Source organism: Neomonachus schauinslandi, chromosome 7 (genome assembly GCF_002201575.2).
Source record: "Neomonachus schauinslandi chromosome 7, ASM220157v2, whole genome shotgun sequence".
In the NCBI taxonomy this organism is placed as follows: Eukaryota; Metazoa; Chordata; class Mammalia; order Carnivora; family Phocidae; genus Neomonachus; species Neomonachus schauinslandi.
In genome coordinates, this window is record NC_058409.1 from 55,051,523 (window position 1) to 55,069,934 (window position 18,412).

The 18,412-nt window shown below is 46.8% G+C and overlaps 1 protein-coding gene and 1 non-coding gene across 2 annotated transcripts in view; both read left to right on the forward strand.

The window, feature by feature from the left end:
• The first annotated feature begins 1,136 nt into the window (after window positions 1–1,136).
• Window positions 1,137–1,244, forward strand: LOC123325386. The gene has a single exon (XR_006540399.1). It is a non-coding gene; the product is annotated as a U6 spliceosomal RNA (small nuclear RNA).
• A 10,181-nt stretch (window positions 1,245–11,425) lies between these two features.
• The window catches only part of F2RL1 (F2R like trypsin receptor 1), a 9,969-nt gene continuing 2,982 nt past the window's right edge, over window positions 11,426–18,412 (forward strand). Inside the window, exon 1 of the mRNA XM_021700033.1 lies at window positions 11,426–11,615. Coding sequence (XP_021555708.1) covers window positions 11,498–11,615 — 118 coding nt within the window. The 5' untranslated portion in view covers window positions 11,426–11,497. The remainder of the gene's footprint in view (window positions 11,616–18,412) is intronic.

Genomic DNA, 18,412 nt, shown 5'->3' on the forward strand with positions numbered 1-18,412 from the left:
GGCTTATTTTTCTCTTCGACCATGCCGCTGCAGTGTCCTTGGCTAAATCCGGCAGAGGATAACACCCGAGGGAGAGCCCAGTCAATGGAGGGGGCAGGGGCAGGGGAAGAGAAGGAGAGAAAGATCGGAAACCAGAGATTGGGAACAGAAGCAGCTTTAGACCAAGACTGCGTCTACCCTGGCCAAGAGAAGAGAGTCCTTGCAAAATCTTGCCTATTGCACGGACTGGTTCAGTGGCCTGCAACTTACTCAGGACTCAGCGCTTTTATAAAACTGAGTGTTCCTTTAGTACTTTCCGTTTTTCCAAACCCATCTGTAGTCCTGATCTACTTTAGCTCCAACTGCAACCCCCGGGAGGTATTCCTGGCAGAACACAGCGGGCTCCCAAATGGTCTTCAAAGCCACAGTGCGACTTGTCAGACGCTGATTCCATACTCCTGGGTGAGTCATTTGCATGTCTAAAGTGAGTCTCATTTCAGAATAGCTGGGCTGAACTGTGGCTATGTAACAGGGCGGTAGAGCTGGCAGGACAAAGCTGGGATCCTTTGTGCTTTAAACTCCACGCTCTTCCACTCCATCTGTCTCCCTTTCAGAGGAGGAAGACAAGACAGTCTCAGATGCAGTGCTTTCAGGGTTGCAGACCTGAATCCCTGGATACACCTGCTTGCCATCCGTGGGCTCCAAAGCCAAATATTGGCCTGGCCTTATTTTTTTTTCCCCCTAAGAAATAAACACCAAATTTCTTGTTAGAGTGCAAACATTCGGGGAAGCTTCTGGTAACTCAAGCATGTACTGGTTCAAGGAACGCGCAGCCACTGTAAGGTTAGGAGTTCGGCATCTGTCTGAACGTGCTTCTGAAACATGTTATTTCTTTTTTTCTTTTTTTAAAGATTTTATTTATTTATTCATGAGAGACAGAGAGAGAGAGAGAGGCAGAGGGAGAAGCAGGCTCCCCGCTGAGCAGGGAGCCTGATGCGGGACTCGATCCCAGGACCCCGAGACCATGACCTGAGCCGAAGGCAGACGCTTAACCATCTGAGCCACCCAGGCGCCCTGAAACATGTTATTTCTAACACGAGGGCACTACTGGTCTCTATTTCATAAGAAATCGTGAAAGTGAGTTAACAATTCAACATGTGCTCGCTTGGGCAGCACATACACTAAAAATCTGAACCATACAGAGGAGTTTAGCAAGGCCCCTGCGCTAGGAAGACAGGCCAATTCGTGAAGCGTTCCATACAGAAAAATAAATAACAATAAAAATAAATAATTCAACACGTTACCCATTCCTATTACAATATTTGTTTTTCTTTCCCAAATCACTATGCTTTCTAAATTGGATCAGTCACAGAGGTAGCTGAGAACTTGGGGAGTGCCGTGACTGGAATGGATTTTGGCCTTAGCCAGGGAGAAACAGCTCCAGGGCGACGCGGCGTCGGGCACTTACGACTGGGTCTGCGTTCGGGAAACCCGGCGGGCGCGGCCCTAGCGCTCCCTGCCCCCACGCCCAGCCGGCGAGCGCTGGCGCGGCTCCAAGGGCTCCAAAGGCTCCAAAGGCTCCAAAGGCTCCAAAGGCTCCAAAGGCTCCAAAGGCTCGGCGGGCATTCTGCGGCCTTTCCTTCACATGCTAATGAAAGCTCGCAAACGGAGGACAGCAGGATCGAGCTGGTTTCTGCCGCCTGCCCGGCCCGGCGGGGAATCCTTGCCCCACGCTCCCGCCCGGGATTTCCCGCCTCCCCGTTTCCAGAACCCTTCTCTCTGGGCCTACCTGTCCCCCGGTGATCTTTCGCATCAAATCCAAACGCCCCAAGTCCCTTGCTCTCCTTGCCAACCTCTCACGAGCCTTTGTCGTTCTCTACCATTTCACCGGGGATTCCCAGCAAGCGACAGCTTCCTACCATCCCCCACCAAGAACAAAGCACCTTTGAGGAGGGCCCGGTGGCGAAGCCACCCGCCTAGTCCTTTGAACACAGCGTTCCTGGAGGGTAGCTAGTATTGTCCCCATTTTGTAGATGAGGAACAGAGACGGAGGGTGAAAAAGTGACGGAGCCAAGATTTAACCCAGGCCTGTTGGACCCCCTGGCCAAGACCATTCCTCCTTACTACATATCTCTTTAAATAAAGACAAGAGGCGGGGCGCCTGGGTGGCTCAGTCATTAGGCGTCTGCCCTTGGCTCCGGTAATGATCCCAGGGTCCTGGGGTCGAGTCCCGCAATCGGTCTCCCAGGTCAGTGGGAGGCCTGCGTCTCCCTCTCCCACTCCCCCTTGCTTGTGTTCCTGCTCTTGCTCTCTCTGTCGGGTAAATAAATAAAATCTTTAAAAAACAAACAAACAAATAAAATCTTTAAAAAAAAATAAAGACAGGAGGCATTTCTTTTTTGTTTTAGATTTTAAAGTCATCGCTACACCCAACATGGGGCTCAAACTTACAACCCCAAGATCAAGAATCGCCTCCAGCCAGGCGCCCCTAAAGGCAGGAGACATTTCTGATAGAAGTAGTGATCGCGCAGATGAGTCTGGATGAGAACAGGGTCCATAGAGGTCCCTACAGACACAGTTACTTGAGAGAGACCTCAAATCTGGCCCTGTTTGAGGGCCACCACTTCTCTCCCCAGCCCCCTCCCTCCCAAGACCTTGGTGGGTCTTGGTCCCTGACACTAAGGATAAGTAGCTTTCAGGGCCCAGGGGTGAGAGTGAACATGGTCCTCCACTCCTCTGACGTGCCTGACTGCTTTTCAAGCGTCTTTGTTTTGTGCCGGCAGAGTTAGTTCCTGAAGCTGTGAGATCCTGGGTGGTTAGGAAGTGTCTCAGAGCACTCTCCCTCTCACCCAGAGGAGTTGAGCAGATCTCCAGGATGTTGGTCTAATCCTGCCAGGCTGCAGAGAGAAGACTTGTAGTTGACTAGGGATTATGGGATCATTTGTCTAAAAACAATATGATCAGCTATAATATTCACTGTGGTCAGTGACAGCAGGAGTTACATATATATAGTGTTTTCATGGTTTCCAAAGGACTCTTAAATGTACATTTTCTTCTTTCCTTGTCACTGGTCAACCTATGGGATGCACAGCGTGAAGTGTTCCTGTCACCATTTCACATAACAGAAACCTGAGACCAAGGTCTCACTGTTGGCTGACTATCCGGTAGCTGATCAGTACTATGGACTACGAAGCAGGTACCCTACTCCAGCAATATGGCCACCATCCTAAAGCAACTCTGCTGAGAAAGATCTCCATAGTACTTGTGCAGATATTTATTGATTGCATGCTTAGATTACGCTTTAGAATTCACAACTCCCCATCTCTTAGATTCTTTTCACCTCCATAAAAAATCTTTTTCCCTACTCTGCCACTTGAGTATGTGGATATTAATGGTAGGGCACAATGATCAAATTAGTAAAGATTTTTAAAAGCTGTAACCCCCCGGGGCCCCTGGCTGGCTCAGTCCCTAGAGCATGTGACTCTTGATCTCGAGGTCATGAGTTTGAGCCCCACGTTGGGTGGAGAGCTTACTTAAAAAAAAAAAAACAAACAGTAACACCTAATGCTGGTGAAGATTTGAGGAGATGGACAACTCATACACTGTTGATGGGACTATAAATTACTGCTTTGTTTCTGAAGGGCAATTTGATAATAATCATTAAAAGCTTCTAAAATAAACAGTTTTTGATGTGTCATATCCACCCATCTCTAAAAACATTTTTTCCTGAAGAAATAGTCTGAGACTACAGAAAGAGATGCATTTATTAGGATATGTTTATCTCTGTGTTATCTTAAACACAGCAAACATCTGAAATAATGTGGCTATTCAGCAGATCAAATATATTAAGATCTACAAGAAGATGACATTCTGCAATAATTTTAAATGGTGCTATGGAAGAATATTTAACAATCTGGGGAAATGTTCACTCGAGTGAGGAAAACTAAAAAAACAGTTAATATAATCTCAATCTAATTTTTAAAAAGGTAGGTTGAAGTAGAAAGCTATCTGTTAAGAGTAGTTATCTCTGGGAGCACCTGGGTGGCTCAGTCGTTAAGCGTCTGCCTTCGGCTCAGGTCGTGATCCCAGGGTCCTGGAATCGAGCCCCACATCGGGCTCCCTGCTCAGCGGGAAGCCTGCTTCTCCCTCTCCCACTCCCCCTGCTTGTGTTCCCTCTCTCGCTGTCTCTCTCTCTCTGTTGAAAAATAAATAAAATCTTAAAAAAAAAAAAAGTAGGTATCTATGAATCCATCCCCTCCCTTATTTTTGTATTTTCCACTCTTTTTTCAATAAACTTTTTTTTTTAAGATTTTATTTGAGATAGAGCGAGGAAGAGAGAGAGAGAGCACAAGTGGGGGTGGGGAGGAGCAGAAGGAGAGGGAGAAGCGGACCCTCTGCTGAGCAGAGAGCCTGAGTCGGGGCTCAATCCCAGTACCCTGGGATCATAACCTCAGCCGAAGACAGACACTTAATCTACTGATGCACCCAGGCGTCCCTTCAATAAACTTAATAAGCATGTGTTGCATTTGTGATCAGAAAAGAGAAACCTTTCTCTCTTAGATGAGACTGTAAGAATGAACTGCTCTGGAACCACCACAAGGGGTGGATGGAGCTTGCAATCAAAGCTGGAAGCAGAGAAGGAAGAACTAGTCTCTGAGCAACTAAATTGGAAAATAATTATATTCTGGGATTGAAAGGTTGTTTTGTGGGTTTTTTTGGCCACTTATCTAAAGAGGATATTGTGGGTGGGGGCGCCTGGGTGACTCAGTCAGTTGTGTGTCTGGCTCTTGATTTCAGCTCAGGTCATGATCTCAGGGTCCTGGGATACGTACTTGTAGGGCTCCCTGCTCAGCCGGGAGTCTGCTTCTCCCTCTCCCTCTGCTGCTCCCCTGCTTGTGCTCGCTCTCTTTCTCTTAAATCAATCAATCAATCAATCAATCTTTTTTAAAATAAATAAAGAGGACGTTGGGACTGATTTTACAAGAAAAGTCAGCAGTTAGGCTTCTTCGAAATTGGGCAGGTGGTTTTCACGTCTGGTGGTCAGACCAGGTGAGCTCGGACTCCCTTCTGCCACGGAGAGCCTCTGGAGAGGAGCCTGGTGGCAAAGTCTGCCTTTGGCACCGCCCTCCTGTCCCACAGCAAGCCGGGCCACTCCTGCCCTGCACTGGGCTCTGTCCCAGAAGGCCTTGCTCCCCATGCTTTCAACTCATCTGTCTGAGGTGCTTACTTTGACGTATAAATTAGAGGTGGAGGGGTCCTTAGAAACCTCCTGGTATGAGAAAGAGGAGGCCAAGGGAGTCATGTCCATCTCCCCCCACCCCGCCAATGTATCTCAGCTTGTCAGCAGTGGAGCAGAGGGGTCTGGATGGTAGCCAAAGATTGGAATGGTAATGTAGTCCGTTCAGCTACCCAGAGGCATTCTGGACCCAAAGAAATAATTGCAGGCATTGTGACCAACTACTGTTTACGCTTATGATCTTTGTGTGTGTGTTTTAACTTTTTAGATTTTGTTTGTTTGTTCCTGCCATTGAAACAATTGGGGACATTTTTAAGGACGGGAGTTATGAAGAATGTCCACGTGGACTGGAAGTGTGATGGGACAATGCATCACTGAGAGCAGTGTGACGTCATGGGAAATACAGCCGCAGGCTCACTGTTCTGAAAAGATAATACTGTGGGGAGCAGAACTGGCACCCTGGACCTCATAAAGAGTCAGGTGATGGCATCTGTACCTATGATTACTTAATGAAATAACACGTCATCAGGGTGATGGGGGCAAGGAGTGGAGAATGGTCATTATGCCACATGGTGATTACAAAGATGGGAACAGTTGATTGGAAGGGCTGAGTTGCTCACTTAGGCAGCCTTGTGGTGGGAGTTAATCCCTCTTCTCTTCTCTTTTCCTCCCCTTATCTTTTCCATCTACAACCCCAACCAGATTTATTCTTTTCTTTGGTCCCAGAAAGGCCACCTTGGCAATCTCAGTGCTCTGAAGATAGGATTGAGAACGGATAGTTCAGTCTTCAGTGGCTTCAGGATTAAAGTCCAAAGTCTTTTTCATGGAACGCCCTTTAAAGGTGAGTCCTGGCTACCTTTCTAGCTTTATCACTAGCCACTTTCCTTCACACACACTGGTTTCCCACCGAAGTGTTCCCCACACCCACCACACTTTGATCATACCTGGAATAACAGATTGTTAGCTGTTCACAGAGCTCCTTTTCTCTTCCTTCTGGGCACACAGCCTTCTCTTGCAGTGGGCTGTGGCCACGTGACTGAGTTCTGCTCAGTGGAATATGGAAATGATGGTGCACCACTTTCAGACCAGGGCTGTGGAAACCTTTTACACACGACCCTTCACATGTCCTTCTGTAGTAACCTTGGAAGCCTTCAATTGAAGAAGGCTGAGTCCCAAGATGGGAGAAGCCCCGCTCATTTATCCCCACTTGGAAGAGAGACTCCCACCAAACTTAGCCTTGGATTTGGCTTTAAGCGAGTAAGAAATAAACATCTATTGCAGTGAATCACTAAGACTTAGAGATTATGTGTTATAGCAGCTAGCCTTATTTTAAATAAGCTACCCGGTGAACTGTTCAAGCTTCAAGGCTGTCTTCACATGCCCTCTCCTTTAGAAACCCTTTTCTCATTCCCCCAGGCAGGTGTCATTCTGTGTGTGTCCACAGACCTTCAAAGATGTGTCACTTACCACTACCCCCACCCCCAATACTTGACTTAATCTATGCATCTCTCTTCACATTTGACCATCAATTCAATGGAAGCAGAGATACTGATCTTTGCAATTCTAGATTTTAGCAGAATGATAGATAGTAGGTGGGCAGTATATAAAAACTGACTCCTTCACAAGTATGTGTTGAGTTCCTTCTATGTGCTAGACACTATTCTAGCACTGGGAATACAGCAGTGGGCAAAACAGATAAAAATCCCAGTCCTCTACATTTTAAAGGCTCACCTTTGCAGTGTTTTAGACATTGGCCTCCCGATATTTTAAGGAGTGATTTAAACTGGGACTTAAATACTGATTTGACATCATAGAGTTGAGTGTGTAAGAGACCGTTGCCACCTTCAGATGGTGTTATTTCCTCAATCTTTTAAACAATTCTGCAAGCTACAGTGAAAGAAAAAAATCTCTGTAGTCATAGAGCTTGCATCGCGTCGTGGTGGGGGAGCTAGATAGTAAGTAAATACATGTAGAGTAGCGATACTGGGGATGTGTGCCAGAGAGGAAAACGTTCAGGGAGGGAGGGTGGGAGGGTAATTTTATTTTTTTAATTATTCTTTTATCTTTTTTATTTTATTTTTAAGTAATTGCTATACCCAACGTGGGGCTCAAACCCACAAGCCCGAGATCGAGAGTCGTATGCTCCACTGACCGCGCCAGCCAGGCTCTCCAGGAGTATAATTTTAAATAAGTAGTTCTTAGAAGGCCCCGCTGAGAAAATAGTGTTGTAGCAAATACTTGAAAGGAGTAAAGACCGAAGCTATGGTCCAGGCATGGCTGGAGCAGAATGAGGGAGGGGAATAAAAGAGATGAAGTAAAAGGGAGTATATGTGTGCATGTGTGTGTGTGTTATGTGTGTGTGTGTGTAGTGTGTGTGTGTGTGTGTGTTGTGTGTGTATGGGGGAGGAAGGCAGGATGCATACACTTTTGACAGACTTTGGTTTGTACTCCCAGGGAAGTGGGGAACTACGTCAGTATTTGAAATAAGGAAGTGATCTGATCTGATGCACATTTTCACAGGTTCACTCTGACCACTATATTGGGAGGAGACTGTGTAGAGTGTCAGAGGGAAGGATACAAGTCACAAGGCTATTGCAAGAATCCAGGACCCAAGTGTAGGGACTAGATCTTTGTTTCTCCAGGAAGAGTTTGATGAGTTTGATAAATGGCTGTAGAACTGATTGAATGAAATGGCTTCTTCCTCAGTGTCTGGCCTATCCCATTTCCTACTTTATTTTCTTTAGAACTGTAGAGGGTGGGAAACTGCCCAAACTTCCCAATCCCTGGAAGCCAGACTATCTGGAATTGGCTGTGTTTACTTCTCTGTACTGCTCCATAGCACCATACAATACCCTAAGCCCTTCAGGGCAAAGAAGTCATCAACATCAAAAAACAAATCACTGGAAAACATGGGCAAACGGACTTAAATAATGCAGTTCATTTAGTCACGTGGTTGGGAGAAAACACACTCATGAGATAATTAACTCAGAGCGGTGCTCAATAAGATATTTTCTTTGAAATGTTGATGATTCAAGGCATATTTACATAAAATACCAGTGAAATTTTAAGTCAAAACAGCTGGAGTTTTATGCATTGTTCTCTGCAAAGAGGAAGACTCTCCCTGGTCCAGTCATTCTATAGTAACTACTATCTCTTGAGTATTTACTCTATACCAGGAACTGTGCTAAGAAGTATTTATGGGCATTTAGCAAACTAAATCTTCACAACCATCCTACAAGAAAGGTACTATGGACATCCCCAGATTATAGATAACAAAATGGAGCCCGAGGAAAGACTGAAGGGTCATCATAGGGATTTAGTATCTTATCTTCCCTAGTGAGAGACCCTGTCGGAGAGGACTGATCCTCATGAGGAGGTGTCCCCTGGACAGGATGTGGAAGACCCCTGTGCTGCTGCTAGAAGGCAACTTTTCCTGGGAGGGAGAGAGGGCATCGGCTGCGGCAAGTGGCCCTGGGAGGCAGCATCCTGAGAGCTAGGTGGTAGGTTGGGGTGTAAAGAAGACTGCAGAGAGAAAGGAAGGAAATAAAAAGCCCATCTGTTGAGCTTTCACCAGGCATCAAACATGGTCACTATTTTATCCTCACACACCTTTAAACTAAAAAAATATTGACTCCATTTTATAAGTAAAGAACCGAAAGCTTAGAAGGTAAGTAATTTCTGTGAGGTCACACAAATGTTAGCAAGGTTACATGATTTCAAGGCCAAGCTCTTAATCCCATTCCCCAGAGAACTGGAGACATAACAGTGAGAGATTCCTAAGAGATGCCCTACTGAAAGGCAGCCAGGAAAAAGAATTCTGGGGGCGCCTGGGTGGCTCAGACACTTAAGTGTCTGACTCCTGGTTTGAGCACTGATCATGATTTCAGGGTCCTGAGATCGAGTCCTGTGTGGGGTTCTGTGCTCAGCATGGAGTCTGCTTGTCCTTCTCCCTCTGCTCCTCCCCACCCCCGCTCTGTCTCTTCTGTCTCTCTCTCTCTCATAAATAAAGAGAATCTTAAAAAAAAAAATCTGGATAGCTTTCGCTGGCCATTCTTGGCTGTATGTGTGTTGAGAGGCAGTCACTCCCGTTATTCAGGGAGCAATTATTCCATTCTCATGGCAGGTTCAGGGCCATTTGCTCCTCTTTGTTTTCAACCATTTATTTCCCTACTCCTGCGAGCTCCTGTCAGGACCCAGGGAAGAGGCAGCATGCTAACCATCCACTTAGGTAACTTGGGAAATGTCTTATTGGGCATATGGTTGGAACAACTGGCTAACATGATATTTTATACAATATTGTCTGCCCGAATTATCTGGAGCCCACATTAGTTTTGTTTATTGGCCCCATGGTGGGGTCAGTAAGAAGTCACACAGGGCCCTTATCAGATGTGAGCTCCATCTTAGAAACTCACAGGTCTGTGGCCATTTGGTTTATGGTGGTTCAAAAATTCATTTACCAAACTTAGAGGTCTTCTAAGGAGAATGGTAGACTCTCAGGACTCAAGCCTCTCAAGAGGCTATCTAGACTCACCCAATCTGGCCCCTCACTCTGGGAAGGAACTCCCCTCTCCAACGTGCCACAGGGATGGCCTGGTCCTTTGCTGCAAGTCCTGTAGTGATGTGGCCCTCAATCTCAGCTGACAGCTCTCAGGACTGAGACCAGTGGTACTTGCTAGAAATCTCTTTCTATACTGAGCCACAGTTAGCCTCCCACAGTGGCTTCCATATATTTCTGCTCTCAGGGAGCTACTCAGAATCTGTCTAATACTCTTCTCTGAGCTAATCCTTCAAACATCTGAGGACAATACTAATGTTTCTCTTTTCTGCTGCTCCATCACCCAGTAGTTTAGCAGGTAACTTTAAACTTGATTTTGCCTTTTCTTTTCTTTAAAAGATTTTATTTATATATTTGACAGAGAGAGAGACAGCGTGAGAGGGAACACAAGCAGGGGGAGTGGGAAAGGGAGAAGCAGGCCCACTGAGCAGGGAACCCGATGCGGGGCTCCATCCCAGGACCCTGGGATCATGACCTGAGCGGAAGGCAATCGCTTAACCAACTGAGCCACCTAGGTGCCCCTGATTTTGCCTTTTCAAAGCAAAAAATATTACCAGTATGATGCTGGCCCTTGTGCACCCACCCCCAAACTCTCACTCCTTTTCTCAACACCCCCTCTATCTCCTTATATATTTCTTTGGACTACCAGCTCCCGATGCGGGGGAGACCCTGGTCGAAGCATTTATAGTGCAGTGATTAATAGAAAGTGGCTGTCATAGACTAGAGATTAAATGGGGTGTGTGTTTATAAACTGTACCTATAAACTGTGTAACTGTGGGCAATTTATCCAACCTTTCTAAACGCCATTTCCTCATCTCTAAATTGGGAATAAGCATACTTAATGCGCGGCTCGCGGTCAGTATTAAATTAGTGTTCCAAATCATTAGCTCTTGGCACTTAAGGTAGCTGTCCCAACTATCACCTCACCCGCTCCACCTCATGGACGAGGAAATGGGCCTAGAAGGGGGTGAAGAGGTTTGTTCGAGGTCACAGGTAGTTAACAGCAGAGTGGAAATTCCAGATCCTTGACCCCTCGCCGGGACTCCTTCCTGCTCCCCACCGCTTTCGTTGGTGTCCGCAGCGATCCACCAAGTCTCTGCAGATTATAAACTTACCCCTTCAAAAAAACAAAACAAAACAAACAAAGCGGAAAAAAAAAATCAACAAACTCGCCCCTTATCCCCCCCGTGCCCGCTACACTGGGAACCCTCTACCAATTACCAACGACAAAGTCCGTGAGCTTGGGCCTCGGCTTTTTCCATTTAGCAAAGGGGAGGGAAAGACACGGAAGACCCTGGCTCCCCAAAAGTGATTAAAGGTTAATGGGAGTTCTAGGCGTGGCCCGGTCGAAGAGAACTCATCGTCCCGGCGTTTCTGTCATTTGCATTCCAATACAGCTACTTCACCCGCCCGGCCCCGCCCGCGGGCGGCCCCCGCACCCTCCCGGCCGCGGCTGGCGCACCTGCAGCGCGTAGGTGGGGGCTCGCGCGCTGGGCCAGACTGCCGCGAGCCGGACCCGCGCGTTGGAAGTTCGCAGGGGCGGGGCCGAGCCGCGCGTTCCGCCCCGGGGGCGTGGCCTCGCGCAGGTGCGCCGAGCGCCTCGGGTTTCACTGAAACTCAGCCCTCTCCCGGGAGGAGCGCGGAGAGGCTTGGATTAGAGCAGGTGAGACCGCGGCTTCCTCTCCGAGCGGCGAGTGGGGCTCCGAGTTTCGAATCAGTGGCGGCGAATGCCCTGCCCGCCCGGCGGCGGGGCTGCAGGAAGGATGCGAAGCGTGAGCGCAGCGTGGCTGCTGGGGGGCGCCATCCTGCTGGCGGCCTCTGTGTCCTGCAATCGCACCATCCAAGGTGAGAAACTTGGTCAGGGAGGGCTCCTGCCGCTAAGGAGTGGAGGTCCAAGGCACACGGGCAGGTGGTGGAAGCGGGCAGGTGCGCGAAGGGTGTTCTGCTGCTGCTGCCACCACCTCTCGCATCCCCCTCTAGGTGACTTTGATGGGGATCCCTGCGCCGGGAGGGCCAACTAGATGGGACAAACGGGAGAGGCTGAGGTCCGCGGAGGGAAGAGGAGGGAATGGAGTGCTCGCATCTAAAGGGTACCTAGAGGGCTCAGCCGCCCTTCCCCGTGGTTGGCTTCTTTGTAAACTAAGGAGCTTTCCGCAAATACTGAGGGGCTGGCCCCGCAGGACCCCTTGGAGTTGGTTGGCTCAGAGAGGTGTGGAATGGGTGAGAGCCCGAGGCCTGGGAAACATCTTTGTCGCTTTTTGCGACCCCCTTCAGCTTTTAGAGCCCCTTCTTCTGAGTCGGCTCACGTAGTTCGAAACCCTCCCGGGGCGCGAAGCTCCTCCGGCACGGTGGATGGCCGGGGTCTAAAAGGGCCGGACCCCGCTGGGTTTGGGGGGTAATGAGCGCTCAGCCTCGAGTTCTAGAGCAGTTGCGAGTCACGCGGATTTTACAAATGGAACTTCTCGGACTGTGCCTTTTACTCGGCCAGGTGACCTTACGGCCCTGGGTTTCCGGGCCTTTGTGTGCCACACGTAACAGCCTTTGGCTGGCGCTGAGGTGTGTATGGCAGAGGCTGCCAGCTCCGGGACTGGAACAGCACGGGAGCCGTCCGGCGGTGCTCAGGGGCTAACTTGTGCGGGACAGCTGGGTTCCGCCGATGTGCTGCCCGGGGTGTGCTCCAGCCTGTCCTCCTGGGGGCGGGGTCTCCCCGGCTGAGCGGGCCTCTCGTCGGGGGATCGTGGGCCGGATATCACGCTCCGGTGCTGCTAATGGGTGTCCGGCTGTTTGGAGCAGCCGCTGTAGCCTTAAAAGGGAGGTTCTCATTTCCCTGCGCAATTTGCAGACCTGCTGTGAAAGGCAGGGTGTCGCTTTTATCTTCTTCGTAAAAACATTGTGAAAGAGCAAATCACTGTCGATTTGAATTAGACTGAAGAAAGTGACCCTTTTCCCCCTGGAGTTGCAGAAAAGGATGTTGTAGTATATTACTTGAAAACTGCACCACTGTATACATTTCATTGGTCAGCATTAGAATAAAGACATTTTTTTATTAACCAGGAACATTGAAACTGTGGTGAACACTTTTCGTTTTGCCTCTGTCTTTTAAAGTTGGAAACTTGGGGCGCCTGGGTGGCTCAGTTGGTTAAGCGACTGCCTTCGGCTCAGGTCATGATCCTGGAGTCCCGGGATCGAGTCCCACATCAGGCTCCCTGCTCAGCAGGGAGTCTGCTTCTCCCTCTGACCCTCCTCCCTCTCATGCTCTCTGTCTCTCATTCTCTCTCTCGCAAATAAATTAAAATCTTAAAAAAAAAAAAAAATTAAAGTTGGAAACTTAAAATTCGGGGGTAAAACTAAGGTTGTGCAAACATTTAAAAAAATACGTAGGTGTAGATGACTGAATGCTATTCTGATTTAGACAATTCGTAAAGGAAGATAGCCCTGAGTATTTGACTTGCTGTTGTTTACAAATTGAGGGGGCTGGGCTGGGCGGGGGGGGGGGGCCACTGGTTCCTGGAGAATATAGTGAACTTGTTTAACAACAACAAAAAAATCAAGTTACTTGTTAACCAGAACTATTTAATATTGCACCTTGAGGGTTTTTTTCTCCACATACTTTTGTTCCTTTTGCATGGTAACTTTCCTAAAGGGTTAGTTAAGTGACAGACATTAATAATGGTAGATGGAGCTTTCCCTCCCAATCTGAAACTAAATCGAGTATGATTAAGAAATAGAGCATCCCCAAAGTTCTTCTGCCCCTTAGCATGCCTCTTTGCTCATCCCCCTTTAGCTTGACCCTTATGCATGCTCCTCAGTTTGCTACAAGGCATATATTAGGTTTGATTTTCTTAGTTTTTTGGGGGGATCTCACGAAAAAGACTGACTCCTAGAGGGCAGCTCCACCAAGGATACACCCTTCTCATTTTACAGATGGGGGCCACTGATTTGGGGGTCAGGGCAAGGAAAACACTCCATCAGACCACATTTGCATTCCTGTCCCAACAGTAATTGATAATTATTTGTGTAAATATGTTTAATTTGTTTCCCCCCTGGATCATAAACTCTGGGAGGCCAGGGAAACATCTCATCACTCCCCAAATTGCCCCATTCCCCAGCTCCTGACAACCATTATTCTACTTTCTATCTATGGATTTGCTTATTCAGGACAAATTTGTGACTGGCATCTTTTATTTAGTACGGTTAAGGTTCATCCATGTTGTAGCATGTATCAGTATTTCTTTTACTGCCAACTAATATTCTATTGAATGCATACACCACATTTTGTTTATCCATTCATCAGTTGATGAACTTTTGGGTTGTTTCCACTTTTTTAAATTTTAAGTAATCTCTACACCCAGTGTGGTGTTCAAACTCACTACCCTGAACAAGAGTTGCATGCTCTGCTGACAGAGCCAACAAGGTGCCCCATAGGTTGTTTCCACTTTCTGATGCTTATGAATAGTGCTGTGAACATCTGTGTACATGTTTTTGTGTGGACATGTTTTGTTTTAAAGATTTATTTGAGAAAGAGAGGACACAGCAGGGATGAGGGGCAGAGGGAGAGGGAACACCCCCCCGCCCCCCGCTGAGCAGGGATCCCAACATGGGACTTGATCCCAGGACTCTGGGATCATGACCCGAGCCAAAGGTAGATTGCCCAACCAACTGAGCCACCCAGGTGCCCCTAGATATGTGTTTTTATTTGTCTTAAGTATATACTAGGAGTAGGAATTGCTGGCTCATCTGGCAAGTCTACGTTTAGCCATTTGAGGAACTGCCAGATTATTTTCCATAGAGACAGCATCATTTTTATATTCCCACCGGAAGTACCTGAAGGTACCAATCCTTGTGTTATTTTGAAGTAAATCCAGATAAAATTTCATCTTAAGATATTTCAGGATGTAGGGCGCCTGGGTGGCTCAGTTGGTTGGGCGACTGCCTTCGGCTCAGGTCATGATCCTGGAGTCCCTGGATCGAGTCCCGCATCGGGCTCCCTGCTCGGCAGGGAGCCTGCTTCTGCCTCTGACCCTCCCCCCTCTCATGTGCCCTCTCTCTCATTCTCTCTGTCTCAAATAAATAAATAAAATCTTTAAAAAAAAAAAAAAAAAAAAGATATTTCAGGATGTATTCATAAAAGGTGAAGATTTATCAAACATAACCACATAACCACTTAAAATAATTTCTTTTTTTTTTTTTAAGATTTTATTCATTTATTGACAGAGAGTGAGCACAAGCAGGGGGAGCAGCAGAAGGAGAGAGAGGGAGAAGCAGGCTCCCCGCTGAGCAGGGAGCCCAATGCGGGGCTCCATTCCAGGACCCTGGGATCATGACCTGAGTTGAAGGCAGCCGCTTAATGACTGAGCCGCCCAGGCGCCCCAGTACTATTTAAAAAAAATTTTTTTTTTTATTGTATTTTTTTCCTTCTTTCAAAGATTTTATTCATTCATTTGAGAGAGAGGCAGACAGAGAGAGGCAGAGGCAGATGGAGAATAAACTCCCTGCTGAGCCAGGAACCCGACATGGAGCTCAAGCCCAGGACCCTGGGATCACGACCCCAGCTGAAGGCAGATGCTTAACCATCTGAGCCACCCAGGCGCCCCAATAAAAAAATTTTTTAAAAGATTTTATTTATTTGAGAGAGAGAGAGGTGCGAGCGGGGGAGGTGGGAGGGGCAGAGGGAGAGGGAAAGAAAATCTCAAGCAGATCCTGATCTGAGCCTAAATCAAGAGTTGGATGCTTAACCGACTGAGCTACTCAAGCACCCCCCCCCCCCAAAAAATGTTTTAAGTAAGCTCTACACCCAACGTGGGGCTTGAACTCACAACTCTGACATCAAGAGTCACCATGCTCCACTGACTGAGCCAGCCAGGTGCCTCTATAAGTCCTATTTTAATAGTTGTTTGAATCAGGATCCAAATAAGGCCTACCACACATTACATGGATTTATAGGTCTTTTAAATTCTTTAATCTGAGAGTCCCTCCTCTACACCTCATTCTCTCTTATTTTTGCTTTGTAATTTGTATTTTGAAGAAATTAGGTCCTTGATCCTGTAGCAGTTTCCACATTCTGGGTTTTTCTGGCTCCAGTCATGTGGTGTTATTTAATATGTCCTGTTGTCTCCTTCATTTCCATTAACTTGGCAGTTGGATCCAGGTGCTTGATCAGATTCAGGTTTGTTTTGTGTTGTTGTTTGTTTTTTTTTTTGGCAAGGTTAACTTGACAGGTGTTTCTTAGGCACATAATATCTGGTCATCATTTTTGTGATGTTAGTAACTGTGGATATCAATGCCTAGATTTTTCTCTTTTGTAAAGCAAGCTACATAATCTTTTTTTTTTTCCCCCACTAAAAACAATTGGGTTTTCTTTGTGGTAATTCTAAAATCTTGTTGGCTCTGTCCTACAGAAATACAGGCTAACTCATTGAATTGGTCTGTGGTGGGCTGTTTCTGGGGTGGAGGACCTAGCTCTTTGAATGGCAGAGTTCTCCAGAACCCAGTCCACTGGTCAGTTATCAGCTCTGCCCCCACTCCCTCTCTGGAGAGTTAGTGAACACTTTACAGACAGAGAATTCACAGGATTTTCTTACACTTCTGAAGGCTTCAAACATGTTGATATTAATACAAATAAATATATAAATTATTAGAGAAGGGGCTAATTTAAAGAGAGTGGTTTTTAAAATGGCAAAAATTTACATTTAAAACTTTCAGTTTGAGAAAAAATATTGTGTGGAGTTGGCATAATTTGGTTGGTCTTGATGGATCACAGCATAACGGGTCAGGGCCTCCAAGGTGCAGTGTGGTATAATGGTGAGAAACATGGATTCTAGAAACAGACTGCTTGGTGTTGAATCCTGACTTCGGCCTAACAACTGTTTAGCCTTGGGAAAGTTACTCAGTTTCTTTGTGCATCAGCTTATGGATCTATAAAATGGTGATCTGGTAATAGCACCTCCCTCACAAGGTTGTTGTGGAAGTGAAGTGAGCTAATGCATGTGAGGTGTTGGAAGCAATGTCGGACCCGTGGTAGGAGCGCCTCGGAGGAACACTTCCCAGGGTTAAGGGTTGTATTTTGTAGGGCCCTGCTCCTACAGCACCCCTGCTGGCGCTCCTGTCCTTGTGCGGCTTCTGTAGAACTGGACCAGCCCGGGAGCTAAAGAAATGGGCGGGAGAGCTCTTGATTCTCCCTCGCTTCCTTCCGTGGTGTGCCTAGCTGAGCTTCTCGATCCACCTCAGGGGTGTTGAGCACCTGCTGTATGTCAGGGCTATGCCAGGGACTGTGGGAACTGGAAAAAAATTAGGACACAATCCCACAATTAAAGAAACCTATAATCTCATACAGGGACCCTTGCCATTTTGGGTCTGGGGAGAGTTCCACAGACATCTCATCTGTCTATAAAAAACAAACAAACTAGCCTTCTGAGGTGCTTCAAAATGCGTCACTCTGCTAACTGGTTTTGCAAAACATGTAAAGTGGGTCTTGAAGTCAGTGTAGAGGGTGGTGACTGGTTTTTTATAAGGATGAAATAGAATATAATAGAAAGTATTAGAGTGCAGCCTGTGTAATAAAGGTAATTGTTTTGTGAAACTTTTTTCCATTATGGATGATATGTATTAGAACTGGGTGTTTCTTACTGTGGGTTTTAGTCAAGTATCTGAGGAACACTGTAATATGTAGCAATATTTTAACATTTTTATTTTAAAAATAATTCATATTCGTTTTAAAACATTATAAAAGAGATTAGGTAGAACACGAGATGGGTGTATCCTACGTGTTTAGTTTCCTGTGGCTGCCCTAACAGTTGCACTAGCTGGTGGCTTTCAAATAGAAATTTATTCACTCACAGTTCAAGGGGGCAGAGGTCTGAGATCAAGGTGTGAGCACGTCTGAAGACTCGGGGAGAATCTGTTCCTTGTTTCCTCCAGCTTCTCAGGGTTCTTGGTGTTTCTTGACATTCCTTGGCTTGTTCCTCAGCATCGTTCCAACCTCTGCCTCCATTTTCATACTGTTTCTCCTTTCGGCCTTCTCTTCTGTTTCTCTCAAATCTCCCTCTGCCTTTCTCTTATAAAGACACTTGTCATTGGATTTAGGGCCCACTTAGATAATCAGAATGATCTTCTCATCTCAAGATCCTTAATTACATCTACAAAGATTTTTTTTTTCTTTTTAAGAATTTATTTATTTGAGGGGCGCCTGGGTGGCTCAGTCGGTTAAGCGACTGCCTTCGGCTCAGGTCATGATCCTGGAGTCCCAGGATCGAGTCCCGCATCGGCGGGGAGTCTGCTTCTCCCTCTGACCCTCCTCCCTCTCACGCTCTCTGTCTCTCATTCTCTCTCTCTCAAATAAATAAATAAAATAAAATCTTTAAAAAAAAAAGAATTTATTTATTTGAGAGAGAGCACACACATGAGTGCACGAGCAGGGGGAGAGGTGGAGGGAGAGGGAAAGAGAATATCTCAAGCAGACTCCCCACTGAGCCCAGAGCCCAATGCGGGACTGGATCTCATGGCCCTAAGATCATGACCTGAGCCAAAATCAAGACTCAGATGTTCAGCTGACTGAGTCACCAGGTGCCCCCAAAAGATCCTTTTTCTTTCTTTCTTTCTTTCTTTCTTTCTTTCTTTCTTTCTTTCTTTCTTTCTTTCTTTCT